General features: G+C 44.3%; 1 protein-coding gene across 1 annotated transcript; it reads left to right on the top strand.

Moving 5' to 3' along the window:
* The first annotated feature begins 10,194 nt into the window (after positions 1-10,194).
* On the top strand, positions 10,195-10,631 carry GNG8 (G protein subunit gamma 8). The gene is made up of 2 exons (XM_089478741.1): positions 10,195-10,278; positions 10,503-10,631. Exons 1-2 carry the CDS (start codon positions 10,195-10,197, stop codon positions 10,629-10,631), a joined length of 213 nt encoding a protein of 70 aa, XP_089334867.1.
* The last annotated feature ends 6,937 nt before the right edge of the window (positions 10,632-17,568 follow it).

Below are 17,568 nucleotides of genomic sequence, written 5' to 3'. Positions count from 1 at the left end.
TAGAAATGCTGCAAACTGCACACTTGAGCTGCATCAGCACTGCAGAATTAATGCACTCTGACACCACTTTAACTGTCGTGACTCAATGTTATGGAATCCTGGGAGTTTTGTGAAAACAACTCCTGTGTTGGTGTGTACAGTCAGCACTTCATATCCATGGATTCCTTGACCACAGATTTAACCATCCACAGCTTGAAAATAGTTTTAAAAGATATACATTCTAGAAAGCAAACCTTGCTTTTGCTATTTTAAACAAGGGGCACCATTTTCACTATGCTATTGAATTGAATGGGACGTGAGCACCCACAGATTTTGGTATCCATGGGTCCTGGACTTGGTCCTGGAAGCAAATCCCAGGAGATACCAAGGTCCCACTGTCTGTGTGTTTAGCTATTTCACCTCTGCAAACCAAAGGGACTCCATTCCACTTTCTGCCTGGATATCTGGATGCATCTGGGTCGTCCCAGCCTCTGCACCATCTCCCCTTTCTTTTTTGTCTGCCTTTTCCTTCTGCTCCATCCGCCTGCCTAACCCAGATCCCCTTATGAAAACCAGATGTTGTTCCCTGTGCAGCCAGGAAAGCGGTTGCACTTTCCAAATTCCTTTCCCCATCCCCCTTTCTCACCCACCCCAATATAGGGAAAGCATGGGCCCAAGGCCTCCTTTTTTCTCCCCCTCCCTTCCCTTCTAAGCAATCCCAACTCAGCTAAAATATTGCCATGGCTTTGCAAGGCACACATTCCTCCGCCTGAACCAACCGGAGCCAAAGGGAAGGAGTGAGTTGGCTCTTAGTTCTGGCTTTCCCTGGTCCCAATCCTTCCTCCTTTGCAGCCAAAAAGCTCCAGAAAGGTGATCTTACTCCCTGCCCTGCTTGATAGCAAGGGAAGGAAGAGATCAGCCTCTTGCTGCCCATGGTTGGTTTACAACTCGCAACATCCCTAGGCAGCATGGCCTAGGGTGAGCAATGCTGGGACTTCCAATACAACTAGTATATATTAACCATTACATTATGAAGTTGAAGTCTTTCATGGCTGGCATCCATAGTTTTTTGTGGGTTTTTCGGGACAAGGCCACATAGCCAGAAAACCCCACAAAAAACCATTACATTATTAATGTGATTACTGAGTAGCATTGTATCAATTTAGACTATTGGTACCAGGATTGTTACTGTTAACTACTATCACAAAAACATGTTAAGGGTCATTTTTTCTCCCTTTGCTGGTTTTTAGCAAATTCCCCCATATGTGTCCAGTGCATATCCTTGCACCATTTCAACTGGGACAGTGCTCCGAAGCATTACTTTTTCTGGACTGCAACACCCAGAATCCCTGAAAGCTTATGCCAATTAGAGCTTCTTCTTCTTTTTGGGCCCGGATCGGGATTTTTTCCCCATTTATAAATGTTCTGATGTACTTCTTTTGCTTTATAGGCAGGCTGGGAATTCCTCGCACGGATGGGCAGGAGGGGGATCCTTTTTATGGGACGTGTGTGTCTAATTTGGACCATCTGAGTAGCTCACCACCAGCCCCTTGTAATGGAAACCCGAACGTGGGGCCCAGCGAGGTGAGGCGGGGTGAAAGAGAGGGTCTTTCTGGAGTCTAACTTGTGGCTGAGCATTTATTTTAGAAACCCATGGCAGGCGAACAGGGGCCTCTGCTAATATTTTCCAGATGGGACACAGTTTTGAACCGCCTACCTCCTTGTTTTTTAAACTTTATGACTTAAGATCCCTCCTGATTTGTCAACTGCATAGTATTATGAGGATTTTTTTTTTTTGGGGGGGGGGGCAGGATAGAGGACTGCATAGACAAATCTCTGCCATCACCTTCCCCTCCCTCTTGCCACGTTCAAACTTAAGTATGTTAAAAATGCTCTTTGGCCCACGGAAACATGTCCGTCTTTAAGCTTCTTGCAACCAAACACACATATGAACAGAGGCTGGGATAAGGGCTCTCTTTTATTTGGTCTGAAGAATTCACTGGGGGATTCTGGGGGTTGCTAGTCCCCCCAAAAAGAGGCGGGAAACTTACACATCACAATCAGTTCTCCATATCTAAGGATTCTTTATCCATAGATTCAAGCATCCACAGCCGAAGCACAGATCTGTAAGTTTGGCGATCAAAATAGAAAACATAAGAAAGGTGGAGGCTGATGAAAGAAAGTAAAAATGGTCCCTGGGTGCATTTTGGAAGAAGCTTTCATTTACTTATATGCAAGGCTTACTTGATCCGGTTGCTTCATTTCGCATGTGTGTATTTTTCATTTTGGCTAACAAGTTTGCTGAAACTTAGTGAATATATGGTGATGGAAACCTATCCCCATTCTTGCTATGTTTTTCCTGCTTCTGGTACCAAAGTTTCTGTTCCAAGAAGTCATGCATCTCCTTCATTAAATGAGGCATATACCTTTACCGTGAATGGAGGGAAAACTCTACTTCTTGAAGCCATCTGTTCCGCAAGGGAACAGCCTTCCCAACCGTGAAGAAGGTACACGAAATCCTGGGGTCTGGCCCAACGCTCCAGTTTGGATTAAACTCTGCTCCTGTTTGATTTATTCTCTCATAGCAGCAAGACAGGTTTTACAAGACGAATTACAGTTCCCTCTTAAACACACAATGGGTGGCATCCTTGTTCCAGAAGATTGCCAACTGCTCTTTCTGGACAAGCTCTTGTGTTTGCTTACTGTATTTGCAATAAGCAATTACCATTACTTACTGTGTAGAGAGATCTTGCAGCACCTTTGAGACTCACTAAAAGAAATTGGCAGCATGAGCTTTCAAAAGCTCATGCTGCCCACTTCTTTCTTTCGGTGAGTCTCAAAGGTGCTACAAAATCTCTCTACATACTGATTCAACGGACAAACACAGCCATGCCTTTGGATTCTACCATGACCTATTGCCATCATTTTGTCACCTTCAGGCACACGATGCAAAGGTTTTGCTTTTAAATGCCAGTAAGGCTGGTAGACCAAGATCCGATTCCCTGCTTGGCCATGAACCCGATTGGGAGACCTTGGGCAAGTTGCATGCTCTCAGCCTCAGGGAAAGACAATGGCAAACCCCCTTGGAATAAACTTGCCAAAAAATTCTGGGATAGAGTTGCCATAAGTCCGAAATGACTTGAAGGTGCACAATAACAACAACAACAACAAGGTTGGTAAATCTGTGCCGCTCCAGATGTTGCTGGACTCTGAGTCCCATCAAACTCATTCAACAAAGGATGATGGGAGCAGGAGGGCTAGTTTTATCAAATCCTCATTAAAACAAGGTTACAGGATTGCCCTCTATAGCTACAGCCCTGAGAAGAAGGACCCCCCATCCCTGTCTGTGTCCAGATATACTCACATGCACATGCATGCACACACTTTCTCTCACAGGAGACGGATGGCACCCAGCATGGGCAAAAGTGCTTGTGTATATATTTTTCACCCACGGCTTTGAGGATGCTGGCGCTTTCCCTTGCGTCGCCATGGCAACCGCATCAGTACAGTTCTGGTACTGGAAGGATGACAGAAGAGCCCCGGCGTCTGGAGTCACCAAAGAGTTGGCTGAGTATGAGCTGAGTAATGGAGACTCTGGGAGAGAGGACTCAACCTGGAATATTTCATTCTGGATACATCTCTCAGCTCAGCTCCAAGCCCCAAAAGAACTCCTCACTGCAGGAATAATCCCAAGTCGACACTGCTTTAATTGCCACGGCTCCATGCTATGCAATTCTGGGAACTGTAGTTTGCTGTGGCACTGGAGCAGGACTACAATACCTGGAATTCCACAGCATAGAGCCATGCAAATTAATGCGGCATCAAACTGGATTATTTCTGCAGTGAAGATGCAGCCTGCAAAGAACAGCAGAAGCCGATATTTTGAATGGTTGCATAGTCTCCAAGCGTTTCCATTTGGCAGGGACAGTCCCAACTAATCCTCTATTCCAGCTGCTTTTAAAATGTCCCAGTTTCTCTCTCCTTCACTCTTTGTCCTCAGCTTACTTCAATGGCTGCAAACTGAGTTCAAAGTGCAAAAGTACAGTAGTTTGCATTTATTCAACACACTGGAAGGAAGATGAAAGAAGGGACAGAATCTTATTTGTGTTTGTTTGTTTGTTTAATTTTTATCTTGCCTTCCCAGTTGGATCAGGCAAAAGCAAATGGCTGTGGCCTCTCCTAGCTTATGTCTTCCTCCTCATTAATAATATTTCCCATCTTGAAAGGACTCTGATTTTGCTTGACCACATTCAATGAGATGTTGGAGGCCTGACTTTCCTGAGCTTCCAAAATCAGATAGGATCTGGTCACGCAACTCTTCTTCTGGCAAATAGCTGATACTCTGCCTGGTTGCAAAACCTAAATGCAAAGCGAGAAATAAGGTGCGCATTTCAGCATGGACTGCCCCCCTCCTGTTTCCCTTCTCCTGGTGTCTGGATCCTCTCTGATCTTTTCCAGACACTGGCCTGAGGGTTTATTTTTAATTTTTGCCTGGGGTTAATTTTAGCCCCTTGGCCTCCTTATCACAGCTGCCGCAGAGGAGACGGAGAAACTAGAGCCAGGAGGCGACTGCCTCACAAAGTGTGTGTGTATGTGTGTGTGTGTGTGTGTGTGTGTGTGTGTGCGCATGCACATGGGCATGACATCAGGTCAAAGGAACTAGGAGTCCATCTGGATTCAATCAGATGCCACACTGAGTAGCAAAGTCTCCCCTTCTTGGATATAGGCCTCCATTCTCCAAAATGGAGGGTGGAATCTGTGAATAAAGAATCCATGGAAGCAGAGAACTGTAAAAGATGCGCATAAGGATCAATGCCCAATGTGACTGATGTGCGTTGGTCCCATAGTGCATTGAGACACTCACTAGGAGTCCCATTGTACCTTAATAGAGCCGGATGTACTATGGGACACTTTTGCTTGCTTCCTATTATGCATATTTGCAATTCATTAATGAGGTTTCTTAGCACCTTTACTACATACTGTATATCCTCTAGAAATTTTAGTCAAAAAATTGACCCCAAAAACCTGAGTCGACTTATCCCCGGGTCAATATAGGTACTGTGTGTATGTACAATTTCGTAAGTTCTTTGGCATTGTTTTCCTTTGCTTCATCCTTTAGATCCTTTATTATGTGCCTCTGGATTTTACCCTCGACTCATCCACGGATCATGTCAAAATCCATAATTTTGACCCCAAAATTTGCCCTCAACTTATACATGAGGCCGACTTATAGTTGAGTATATATGGTAGTTAAGTACCGTAAATACTCGACTGTAAGTCGACCTCATGCATAAGTCGAGAGGAAGTTTTGGGGGCCAGAGTTATGGATTTTTATATAATTCATGGATAAGTCAAGGGTAAAACTTAGGGTCCTGTAATAAAGGATGGAAAGGATGAAGGAAAGGAAAATAATGTCAAAGTACACTGCTGTTTTCCCACACAGACATTCAAAAAGGCCAGAAGAAACCAGAACTTTATTTGTGTCTAGGCTGTCCATGTGCTTCATTTCTGTATATGATTCTGTCAATATACCGGTATTTTTGCTTGTATACTTTATTCTGTTTGTCTTCCCTAGGGCTTCTGTATGGCATTATTCTCTTGCTTTCAGCACCTCACTGTGGACATAAATAGCATTGCAGACAGAGGAATGAACCAACACAAGACCAAAAAACCATCATGTTGAGACTTTGCTTTTGGATAGAGAACTCCTAACTCTTCAAAATGTCTAACTGCATCTGAGGAAGTAGTCTTAAGTCTAGGAAAGCTCCTGCTGCCAACTTCTTTCTTCAGTTAGTCTCAAAGGTGCTACAACATCTCTCTACATACCGATTCTACAGACAAACACGGCTATACCTTTGAATTCTAAGGCACTCTTGGTCAAACTAGGATCCACTTCGTAGCAATGTCACTACTGTCCTTGCGCATACATAACCCGCATGCAGGATCCCAGCCTATTTTTGTGCTTTGGACTCAGTTTGCAGCAATTGAGGCAAACTGGGGACGAAGAGGGAAAGTGGGAAGAGGCGAGAGAAACCAAAACATTGTAAAAAACATGTGGAAAAGTGGGATGACAGAGGATTAATCGGGATGTCCTTGCGAAAGAGGACAGTTGGAGGGTATGAGGGTACATAATACAGGTTGGGCCTCCCTTATCTGAAATTCTTGGGACCAGAAGTGTTTTAGATTTCAATTTTTTTGCGAGGGGGAAGTGACTGCAGAATACCCATATTTGCATATATTTACATAATGAGATACTTTGGAGATGGGACACAAGTCTAAACACAAAATTCATTTATGTTTCGTATGCACCTTATGTACATAGCCCGAAAGTAATTTTATTCAACGTTTTAAACAATGTTGTGCATGGAACAAAGTTTGTGTACACTGATCCTTCAGAAAGCAAAGGTGTCACTATCTCATCCACCCATGAAAAAGTTTTGGATGTTGGAATGTTTCAGATTTTGAAATTCCAGGTAACGGAGACTCAACCTGTAGCAGGACCGTGTGTTGGTGTTTGAGGCCAAAGTAATTCTTGGGGAGACCTGGAAGTACACTTTATTCCAGAACAAGACATCTGGGAAGCCACCATTGCCAGAAACAAATCAGAATCTCAGCCCACTTTTCTCTGGAAGATTTTGTCCTGGACTCTTTCTATTCTTGCCACAAACATCCCTCCAATGCGGCTGGGTCTGCCGGGGAGCAGAGGGAGGTGGCTCCCTTTCTGCCCTCCTTCCTTGCCTTTGGGGATGAGGCTCCAGGTGGCAGCTGCCAGCACTTGCTCATTGCGAACAGAGACCAGGAGAGAAGAGAGAACTGGAAATCTCATCCATCGACCAACAGGTAGGAAGCAAAGCCGCCATTCCGCCTTGCCTTTTCTTGCTGGGTTTGTACGTGAAATGAACATGTCTTCCTACCTAAAGTTGTTCACAGAACTTAAGAACTGACTTGCTGGATCCAGCTTTGCCAACACCAGTATCCCATTTCCAACTGGGAAGTCCATGAGAAGGGCACAGAGGTGATGGTTTTTAGGTGGGATGTAGCCAAGCGAAGGGAAGAGACCATTTCCCCCCCCCCAAAAAAAATAAGAATTCTGTTCCCCAAAATGAAAATTTATTTCTGTCTCCAAATTTCGCAAATTGCAGATCGTGAGTCATTGAAAATTGTCCAGCTCAGAACTCTTCTATTTGCGGTGTCCGCATTTCTTGTGTCCTTTTGCTCGGGATGTTTTATTTGTTTTAACTTTTGTGTGGCTTTTAAATGATTTTGTGGTGTTTAATGTGAGGGGGAGATTTTTAATTGTTTTCAAAGTTTTATTGTAAACGTTTTTAATTTGTTATTTCTGGAAGCCAGGATTCACTCTGGAAGAAAGATAGGATATAAATGAAGTAAATAATAGATAAGATAGGATAGGATAGGATAGGATAGGATAAGATAGATGGTAGGATGGATGGATGGATAGATAGATAGACAGAACCTAAACTGTTTTGCTGAATGCTCTGCTGAATTTGAAAGTTACTGCAATTGCTAGAAATTTGGGGATCTGTGTCTGTACAGAAATGCAAAAGTACACTCCATGGCTGTAAAGGCAAAGATTCTTCCTGAACAGAAGCCAATCAATAAACCTCCTTAAAATGAAATGCATTTTGCTAAAGAGTCAGTTTCGAGAAGGTATCATCTTCATGGCTTTGTCAGCCTACTCTCCCCTTTTGAAAAGGGGCTTCATTGAGATATTTTTCCAAGGATGAAGTCAGCAGCAATAAGAGAAAAGAATCACATGAATCCAATTGTACCTATTTTAAATGCTATATTCACTAAGGTGCTAATTTTAATAGACAGGTGGCAGCGATTTGGGAGTTCAAGGTTTAATTGGTGCTCTGGATCAGACCTTCTAATTCAATTGACTGAATTTGTGCCTATTTCTGAAGGTTGCCAGCTGGACCAACACTGGGTTATTTTGGGGGGAGCTGAAACACCTTGCAACACTGGATGCTGTTTTTAGTGGGATGATCTAAGTAGCCCCAGTTCTTTCCCAATCATAATAGCTCATCCTTTTTGATATTTACCTGCTTAGAGATGAGATGAGGGACTGTCTGTACCCTTGGGAGCAGCTGCCAAGCTTGGAAAGGCTTGGGCACAGCTGGTATAGGCGGGCACCATGGCAAGTTGGTTTCTCCGTAGGGATGGGGAAGGAGAAGCAGAGACACAACTTTTTGTCTCTGTGCAACCTGTGCTTGACATGACTGTTCATAACAATATTCCCACTCCACACATGCTCAGAGGCTCTGTGCCCAGGCTTCAGTTGTTTGACGATCCGCTCCTGGTGCAGAAAAACAAATCTGCTGCAGGGGATGTATATTCTTGTGTAGGTCTACAGATCCAGACCCAACTTCCATACAGCTCCAAATCTGGCAAATGAAATTCACAGATATAGGAAGGTAGCACCTGGTTGACAGCAGTACTGTACTTGCAAAAGGGATCTGGGATCTTAGTGGATGCCAAGATAAAATGAGGCAACAGTGGGATGCAGCTTAAAAAGCCAATATGATCCTGGACTGCATCAATACGAGTGTAATATCTAGATCAAGGAAAGTAATAGTACTACTCTAGTAGAGTCTCCTTCTTTGGAAGTTTTGAAACAGAGGCTGGATGGCCGTCTGTCGGAAGTACTTTGATGGGGTATTCCTGCATGGCAGAAGGCGGCTGGATCGGATGACCCTTGGGCTCTCTTCCAACTCAATGATTCTATGAAATGAATTCAAAACATTGAGATCCCCCCCCCCAGCAACCAAGTCCTGGAGGTCAGAAATCTTTGACTCCATGACACCACACTCCTTGGGGCAGCAGAATGTCTCTGCATATGCTCAGAGGCACCGAGAGCCTCGATAGATTGGCTTGTAGCATTCAAGCTAGGTTCTAGTGAGAGTTCTCCCTTGAGCCTGCTCTCTTTCCTGCACCAAACACAGTTGATGGAGCCCTCTGGCTGCTCTGTAGGCTTTTATCCTCCCTCTGCCAGCTGTAACCTTTCCTTTGGCCTTGCAGGAGGGCTGGGCAATTAGCCCAGGGCTTTGAACATGGATGATGAGGGTCAGGAGCTGGAGGGAAGTGGCAAGAAGGGGGCTAATTAGTTGTGTTTGCCATCCTTGCCACCCTGCCGCTCTGCCCACTGGGTAGCTCACACCTTTCCCTCTCAAATCATGGCGCAGTGCCATGACTCCCCGCCGTTGCGCTATCACGCCATGCTGATCGCTTTCCCTTCATCTTATCCCTTTGCTCTCTTGGTTCTTTATCTTTGGGAGCGTTCAAACAGGTGGCAGATCTTCATGTTGGTTCTCCCTCCCCTTTTCCTTTTCCTTTTCCATAGGGGAAAGCACTGTTAGTTGGACCACCTCCTCCAGAAGTCTTTATCAATTGATTTATTATTTAATGAAATGTTTTTGCATCCCGGCCTTTTATCAGCAGATCTCAGGGCAGGAAACCAATCAAACAAGCAACGTAAGCAATTCCAGATTTGAAATCAATAAATAATTGAAACAAGATTTTTAAAATATACAGTCAGCCCTACAGGATCCTTCTGCCATTTTTTGCAAGCTTTAGGATTTGGATGTGGCGAACCCCCTTCTTCCCACATGACCACACCGACTGGGTCTGAGCTACCTCTATGGGTGCAGTTACACTGTAGGAATAATGCAGTTTGACACCACTTTTAAGTGCTGTAGTTCTACCCCACGGAATCCTGGATTTGTAGTTTTACAAAGTCTTTAGCTTTCTCTGTCCAAGAGTGCTGGTGCCTCACAAAACTACAGTTCCCAGGGTTCTGTAGGATGGAGCCATGGCAGTTAAAGTGGTGTCAAACTGTATTACGTCAACAGTGTAGATGCACCCAGAGTGGGACTTGGCCAAAGCCACCCAGGGGGGTTTCAAAGCTGTGTGAGAATTCAAATCCTGGTATCTAGGACTCTTACTAGTCCAACACTCAAACTCCAATGCTATTCTGGCTCCCCTATATATTTTGTATGCATATATTTTATAGAGAGGAGGGCCGTCAGAGTTTGTCATATATACTGTAATAACTGAGAGAGCACATTGGATCAAAGGCCGGTTGATTTGTGTTGACTTTATGGCTGTATGTACAGATGGATGTATTTATTTATTGCCTCTTTGTCTCCCTGCCAATTGACAGCAAGGCCAAGGCAGACGTGAAGGTGAAGGACTATAATGTCCAATAACATGGCCAAGATTGCGGAGGCCCGTAAGACAGTGGAGCAGCTCAAATTGGAAGTGAACATCGATCGCATGAAGGTAAGCTTTCCAATGTGCTCTCCTGTTCCTCAGCAGTGTGCATGCATGTACATAGGTGCACCTCTGTCAACTATTCCATTGAGAGGCGAAGCCAGCAAACAGCCACTGAGGGCCACCCCTTGAGCAATGCAATATAATCGTCCAGCTTCAAGGTTGCAAAAGGATCTGTGTTAAAATGATCTCTGGAAACTTTGGTTTTCTTTCTCTGTGTGTTTCCATGGCAGGTATCCAAGGCAGCAGCTGACCTCTTGGCTTACTGTGAAGCCCATGCCAAGGAAGACCCGCTGGTAACCCCTGTGCCCTCTTCGGAGAACCCCTTCCGTGAGAAACGGCTCTTTTGTATAGTGCTGTGAGCCCAGGCATGGGGAAAGAAGATCCCAGAAGATGCCCCTTCCACTTCCAGCCCTGGGTGAAGTTTCCCTGGATCTCCATTTGGCATGTTTATTCCTAGCAGAATGCAGCAGAGAAGAAATCTTGGGGTTAAACAGGGGTGTACATGGATAGAAATTTGTAAGTCTGTGTGTCTGTGTACTTTACACAGTAGCCACCCATCAGTTTGTATGTGATGTTTGTGGCTGCATCTACAATGCAGAATTAATGTAGTTTGACACTGCTTTAACTGCCATGGCTCAGTGCTATGGAATTCTGAGATTTGTAATTTTGTGAGATCTTTAGTCTTTTCTGTCTGGTGCCACAAAAACTCCCTACAAATTACAGATCCCATAGGATGGAGCTGTGCCAGTCAAGGTGGTATCAAAGTGCATTAATTCTGCAGTGTAGATACAGCCTAAGTTACCATTTTAGCACATTGATCCCCATAGAGCGTCCCTGTCATTTCTCTAACTTGTCCCTCCACCTCTCCATCTTGGTTCTGTGATCCCAACTAAATCCAGAATTGTGTGTAGTCTGGTTAGAATACAAAGCACCACCGGTTAAATTGTGCAGAATAGACAATTCTGTCTATCAAGTATCTTAGCTTTCAGTAATAAGCAAGCAAGTTACTAGCCCTCATGGCTGCCAAGATAAACTAGGCTACCATACTACCCCACTGAGACTGCATCTGCAGTACAGAAATAATCCGGTTTGACACCACTTTAACCTCCATGGCTTAATGCTCTGGAATTCTGGGATTGGTAGTTTGTTGTGGCACCAGAGCAAAGCAATATGTGGTCCTATTGTGCCCACTTTACTTTCACCTCTTCCTGACTCCAAGGGGCTGAACGGTGTGTCATTTCTTTTCCCAACAATGAGCAAATAATCCCCTGCTGAATTAGCCTATGATCCATTCCACACAATTCAATTAATGTCTGTTAATTTGCCATTTTCCCCTTGATCATCAGGCCATAATCTCATTGCTGGCTCCGTCTGGAGCCTTGAACTTTTCACTGAGATCTATAACCATTTTCCCTATAACCAGCCCATATATCTATATCCACAGAATTTTGGACCTGCTAAAGTTTCCAAATAGTTTGCAAAAGAAATCCTTTGGAAAGAAAAGAGTCCCTATGCGGCTCTCCCACGCTCCTCCGTCTGATTCACCGCATCCCCAAACCAGGGTCATTTCTTGGTAGAAAGGATCAAAATTCCCAATGGGGTAGGAATCCAAGGGAAAGGGCTTCCTTTGCTCCTGCTTCCTCCGATGTCAAACAGCATACAGCTTTCAGTTGGAACAGAAATGGTTTTGGGATGAGTTGGGAGGACAACTTGGGAAATGCACAGGCACATTGCGCAATGCACTTCACTTCTGGCCTTTGGAACTCTAGTCTTGACCAAATTGGCAGCAAGTTGCCTGGAAAAATGCTCTCCGTCTGAACGCATCAAGAGGGGCAAAAGGTCAGACAGACGATAAGAAGGGGCAAAAAAAAGTTTTCATGCTTTGCAGACATTTTGTGAAGCAGCTGGGAAAGAATTTCCATGAATCACCCAGGCAGCATGAATCACTTTTACTTACTAGCTGGCAGAGCTCAGACAAATTCGATTTTGCCCCCCAGGAGGGACTATGACTCCCATGATTTCCTAGCCAGCATGCTAGTTGAGCATCCTGGGAGCTGTAGTCCAAAAGCCAAAGCTTTCTCAGCTTGCAAGGCAGAGGACTGAAGCCCAGCAAGCTGGCAGCAACTTCACAAAAGAAGGTGAGAGAGACACTCTGCACATGCTCAAACTCATCCTTGACTGAAATTAAACCTATGTATGGTATGCGTAACCAGACTCCTAAATATAGCGTGCCCTTTGTTTCTGATGGAGTTTGGTTCCAAGACACCCAGTGGATCCCCAAATCCATAGATACTGATGTCCCATTAAATGCAGTGGACAGTACAATGGTGTCCCTTATATAAAATGGCACAATCAAGGTTTGGCTTTTCTTCTTTAGGCACAAAAAAGCCTAAATTGACAACCCAGCGTTGGATCTATCTGCCGGAGGACATTCTCCCTTCTTTAATTAGAATACAACTGTCTCTCAGAATGGGTAATGATGGGCTATTTCTCTCTGCCCAACTGAGACCGTGTTTAAATTAATCCTTTACATTTAAATTGAAAACCACTTTTGGTTAATTACATTCTGGCTGCACACTCGGACTAACCCCATGGCTCACGTCGGCTGTGCCATCTTTGACCTTTTCTTCGTTTTTGTTATTAAGCGTGTAATCTTGAATTATCCTAATGGTCCTCTTTGTTTACTCCATGTTCATTAAAGCTGTCATGTCGGGTAGAGTAGTTTGCTTTTTCTTTTGCAAGGAACCGTTCTGCAAATGACTGAACAAACTAGTCCTCTGTCCCCAGCAAGCCTTAGAAACACAACATCAATAGATAGATAGATAGATAGATAGACACATACATACATACAACTGACTAGCACAACAGTGATGTGTAAAAATGGTAAACACTGAAAAGAGACTCACTTATTATCAAAATCTAAGTTTCTTTGTACAGTTATGCTGGGATCATCTATCATGGTCTATGTCAACTAACTTTATATGTACTTAGCTATGTAGCAGAAGTGCTAAGAAATCCAGGTTGACAATAGTAGACCACATGCTGAACATAAGACAGCAGTGTGATGCGGCAGCTAAGAAAGCAAATGCAATTCTAGGCTGCATCGATAGGAGTGCAGTGTCTAGATCGAGGGAAGTAATAGTACCCCACTTTTGTGCTTCTTGGAATATTATGTCCAGTTCATTGAATGTGGACTAAACTGGAGTGTGTCCAGAGGAGAGTGACCAATATGGGGAAAGGTCTGGAAACCACCAAGAAATCTCTGGAACTACTGGGCACCACTTGAACTGCCATGGCTCCATCTTACAGAACCCTGGGATTTGTAGTTTGGTGAGACATCGGCACACATTGGCAGAGAAGACCAACTACAGGATTGCGTAGCTGCAGCACTCAAAGTGGTGCCAAACTGCATTATTTCTACCATGTAGATGTACCCTGAGTTTCCTTCCCAGTCTTGACTACAGTCTCTCTTTTGATTAAAGACCTTTACATCACATTTTATGGTTTTAGGGGGATGCTAGAAACTCTCATCCCTAAAAATCGCTTTTCCAAGCGCTGATGTTTCCCCCATTTCAAAATGCAGAGAAAGAAGAAGCAAGCTGGGGGCTTCTTTCTCTTTTTTGGCCTCTGTGAACAGCTCCCATGGGCCCTTTTTGGTTTGAAATGACATAGCAGCCAGTCACAGTTGACTTGTATGGCTTTACGCCAACCTGCTTCCATCCCACAAAGTTCCAAAATCCTGTGTCCTTTTAAACCCTTACTTGGCTCCTTTTCCCACGACGCGAAGGGTTTCTGACGTTCCTTGTAAAGACAGTCCCTTTGGCCTCTTCCTCCGCATGGCTGCCCTACTGTGCTCCTGCCCTGGACTGGGATTTCCTGGGTGCATGCAGACTCATGCACTGGCTTGCTCCTGCATCCTTGACACTTAATCATTTTCGTCCATATTTGTCATTCAATTTCATATCTTCCAACATTTCACAGATGAAAATGGGGACACGTGTGACCAAGCAACATCAGTGTGCGATCAAGATGGGGAAAGTTATGAAAGATGCATAGGAAGAACTGCAGCTCAAAGGTGCTACAAGATCTCCCTACATCATGGTCCATGTGGCGCCACACTGGATGTCCATTTAATCCATACTTAACATTTGGAAAGGGTGGATCAACGAGTTCATACCTCCATTAAGAAATAGCGCACTCCCTTGGATATGTTCTTCCCACAGTTTTAAAGAACCTCTACTTTTTGGCTGATGCACTGAAAAGGAGCGAACAACAAGGGACAAAGGGAATGTTCTAAGCAAAAAAGTGGCACCACTCTGTAATCCTGAATTCAGCCAAAAGAGGCCACTAGAGCGTAAAATCAAAATGATAATGCTTCTCCAAAGCAAAGAAGTTGCTGATGCAGAATCTAATCCTTCAGCCAGACAGGAGGGAGTTACTGGAAGGTGCAGGAGCTCCAGGTTGCTGGGAAGAAAAACATGTTGTTGGACTGTATATCACCACAGTTCTTGAGGCTCGGGCCACAAGGGGAGTCTCATGCTGTGTGTTTGGATCTGGAGCCATGGAGAACTGTCTAAGCATTGCAAGGGAGAAGGACTGCAGGCCCCATAGCCATTCCACAGGCATTGGCCTCCCCTCCCCTAAACCAATCCTTTCCTAATATGTTAAGAGAGAGAGTTTTCCAGTCCAGATGGAAAGGCAGATTAGACAAACCTCACAGCCTAGGTAGCTGGCAGCCTGTGCCAAACATCCCATTGGCAAAAGAGGGGCAATCCATCACAAAACAGCTGCGCATGGTCACTCTCTGCCCCTCTGCATGGAGAAAGTGATGCTTTAGACAAGAGCATGGCCCTGTATTGCTCATTGGAACATAGCGCAAGGGTCCCATTTCTGTACTTCCAACAGGGGAGATTTTTAAAGTCTCCCGAGGCACATGGACGGCCACACTGCAAATATTTTAATGCTTAAACAAACCCCACAGCCCCAGATGATTTGAGGACTGAAAGATCCTGACTCCTAAGCATCTTTTGCAAAATAGGTAAAAGTTGATCCAGTATTGCTTGGGGATTCTGGAAATTGTAGTCCAAAGACAAAACTTTTCCCAAGCTTCGGGAAAGTCACAGGGTACTGTGGCAATGCTAAAAGGCCTGCTGCTTGGCAGAACTTACACTCTTCCTCTCTATCCTTGATCTGTCCCAATTTGGTAAGGAAAGTCTCAGTTAATCCTTTGTGAGATACAGTTGGCCCTCCATATCCACAGATTCTTTATCCGTGGGTTCAACCATCCTTAGCTTGAAAATATTTTAAAAATACATGAATTCCAATTCCAAATAGCAAATCTCGATTTTGCCATTTTATATAAGGGACACCATTTTATTATGCCATTGGATTTAATAGGACTTGCAAAACCAAACCTCAGCAGAGACCAAGGGCCCACTGGATTTAGCCTTTCCTGCCAGAGAGCTCCGGTGCCGGAACAAACTACCAGCCCCATGATTCCACACCATGGAGCCATGGCAGTTAAAGTGGTGTCAAACCGCATGATTTCTGGCATGTGGATGCAGCCCAGGGATATAACATAATGTTGCAGAGAACTGCAGAGAAAGGCAAGAAGACCTTACATTCGAGTGACAAATGGACAGCAGCTTCTGGGAAAGGACTGGAGAGGAAGGGGAAGAGGGAGAAGCTGTTGAATAATGAATGTTCTCTTCCCAGCTAAGACAAAATGCTCCGCTGGAAGCTAAATGCCTTGAAAGGGCAAGGCAATTAAACCTTGGTTTATCTCCTGCAAAAGAGGAAACACATCTCTCCACCTGTTATTGTTGGGGGGATGCTGGAGCAAGGCGTGTGGGGTGAGATGTGGGCCTCAGAAAGAGATAGGAAGACCTCTCCAAGACCAGGCAAAATGGGGTCCACTCATCCTACAGCCTGGGAAAGATCTGTCTGTCTATCTATCTATCTATCTATCTATCTATCTATCTATCTATCTATCTATCATCTATCTAGATATTTGGTATGTCCATTCTCAGGATTGCTTAACCAGAGATTAATAATTCCCAAAGGTGACTACAGTGGGCCCTTGGCATCTGCTGGGGTTCGGTTCAAATCCATAGACGTTCAAGTCCCATTATACATAATGGAAGATTCAAGGCTTAGGGCTTATCTGCACTGTAGAAATAATGCAGTTTGACACCACTTTAACTGCCACAGTTCTATTCTACAGAATCCTAGGATTTGTGCTTTGGCTATACAACAGCACTCTTTGGCAGAGAAGGCTCAAGAACATGTAAGACTATAAATTGTAAGATTGCATAGGATGGAGCTATAGCATTTAAAGTGGAGTCAAACTACATGTCAGAACACCCACAGAAAGATCCAAATGTCTGGGGGGATTCTGGGCATTGTTATCCCAAAATCACCCTGCCTTAATTGAAGCTTTCATTGTGCCATCGCTCTGCTAAGTTCACAGAACTGGATTGCAATCTTTCACCTGAAACCAAAGGAGGACCCAAGATGCCAAACCATTCAGACAGGAGAGAATTCAGACTCTTGGACAGCTCCTTTAAAGCCCAGTCTAAAGTCCAGAACAAATTTGTTGCTCCCCTGGTTTTGCGGTCTTCTTTAGATTACACTAACATACTTACAGAAATAAAAGTTATAAAGGAAAAAAATACAGTGTCCTTGGACTGGGTATTCCAGTTCTCCATCTGGAAACACATGCATCGTGTCAAAATGCCGCTCTCCAAGATGTCCAGAAGAGGGTGCAAGAGCTTCCCTTCCTACCAAATGAATAAAACCTGTTTCGCTGTCTGCGCTGATCACATCTATGCCATGCACACATATAGCCCACATGTGCCACGCTCTGAATTGTTGGCGAAATGTTGCACCTAGTCAAAGCAACAAGCAGCTAGAGGTGCTCCCTACCACTGTCTCCAAGAAAAGCCCTGTTTGGTCCTTTTGGAAGCAATGGAGCACACAGAAATTCATATTTAAGCCTGGCCAAATTAAGACCTTTAGACACCCTAAGTATTAAAATGATTTTGGAGCCCCCATACACATCTAATTCAAAATATAGACAACAATAAACCATTAATACATTTTTTTGAAATTAACCAAAACTTACAGTAAGAGGAAAAATAATGTTTATTTGTGTATTGTTGCTGTGTGCCTTCGAGTCGTTTCCAACTTATGGTGACCCAAAGGCAAATGGATCATGGGGCTTTCCTTGGCAGGTTTCTTCAGAGAGGGTTTGCCACTGCCGTCCCCTGAAGCTGAGAGAGTGTGACTTGCCCAGGG

This window comes from Sceloporus occidentalis, unplaced genomic scaffold, assembly GCF_023333645.1.
Source record: "Sceloporus occidentalis isolate IW3139 unplaced genomic scaffold, rSceOcc1.0.p SCAF_13, whole genome shotgun sequence".
NCBI classification, from domain to species: Eukaryota; Metazoa; Chordata; class Lepidosauria; order Squamata; family Phrynosomatidae; genus Sceloporus; species Sceloporus occidentalis.
This window is presented reverse-complemented; position numbering and strand designations above follow the sequence as displayed.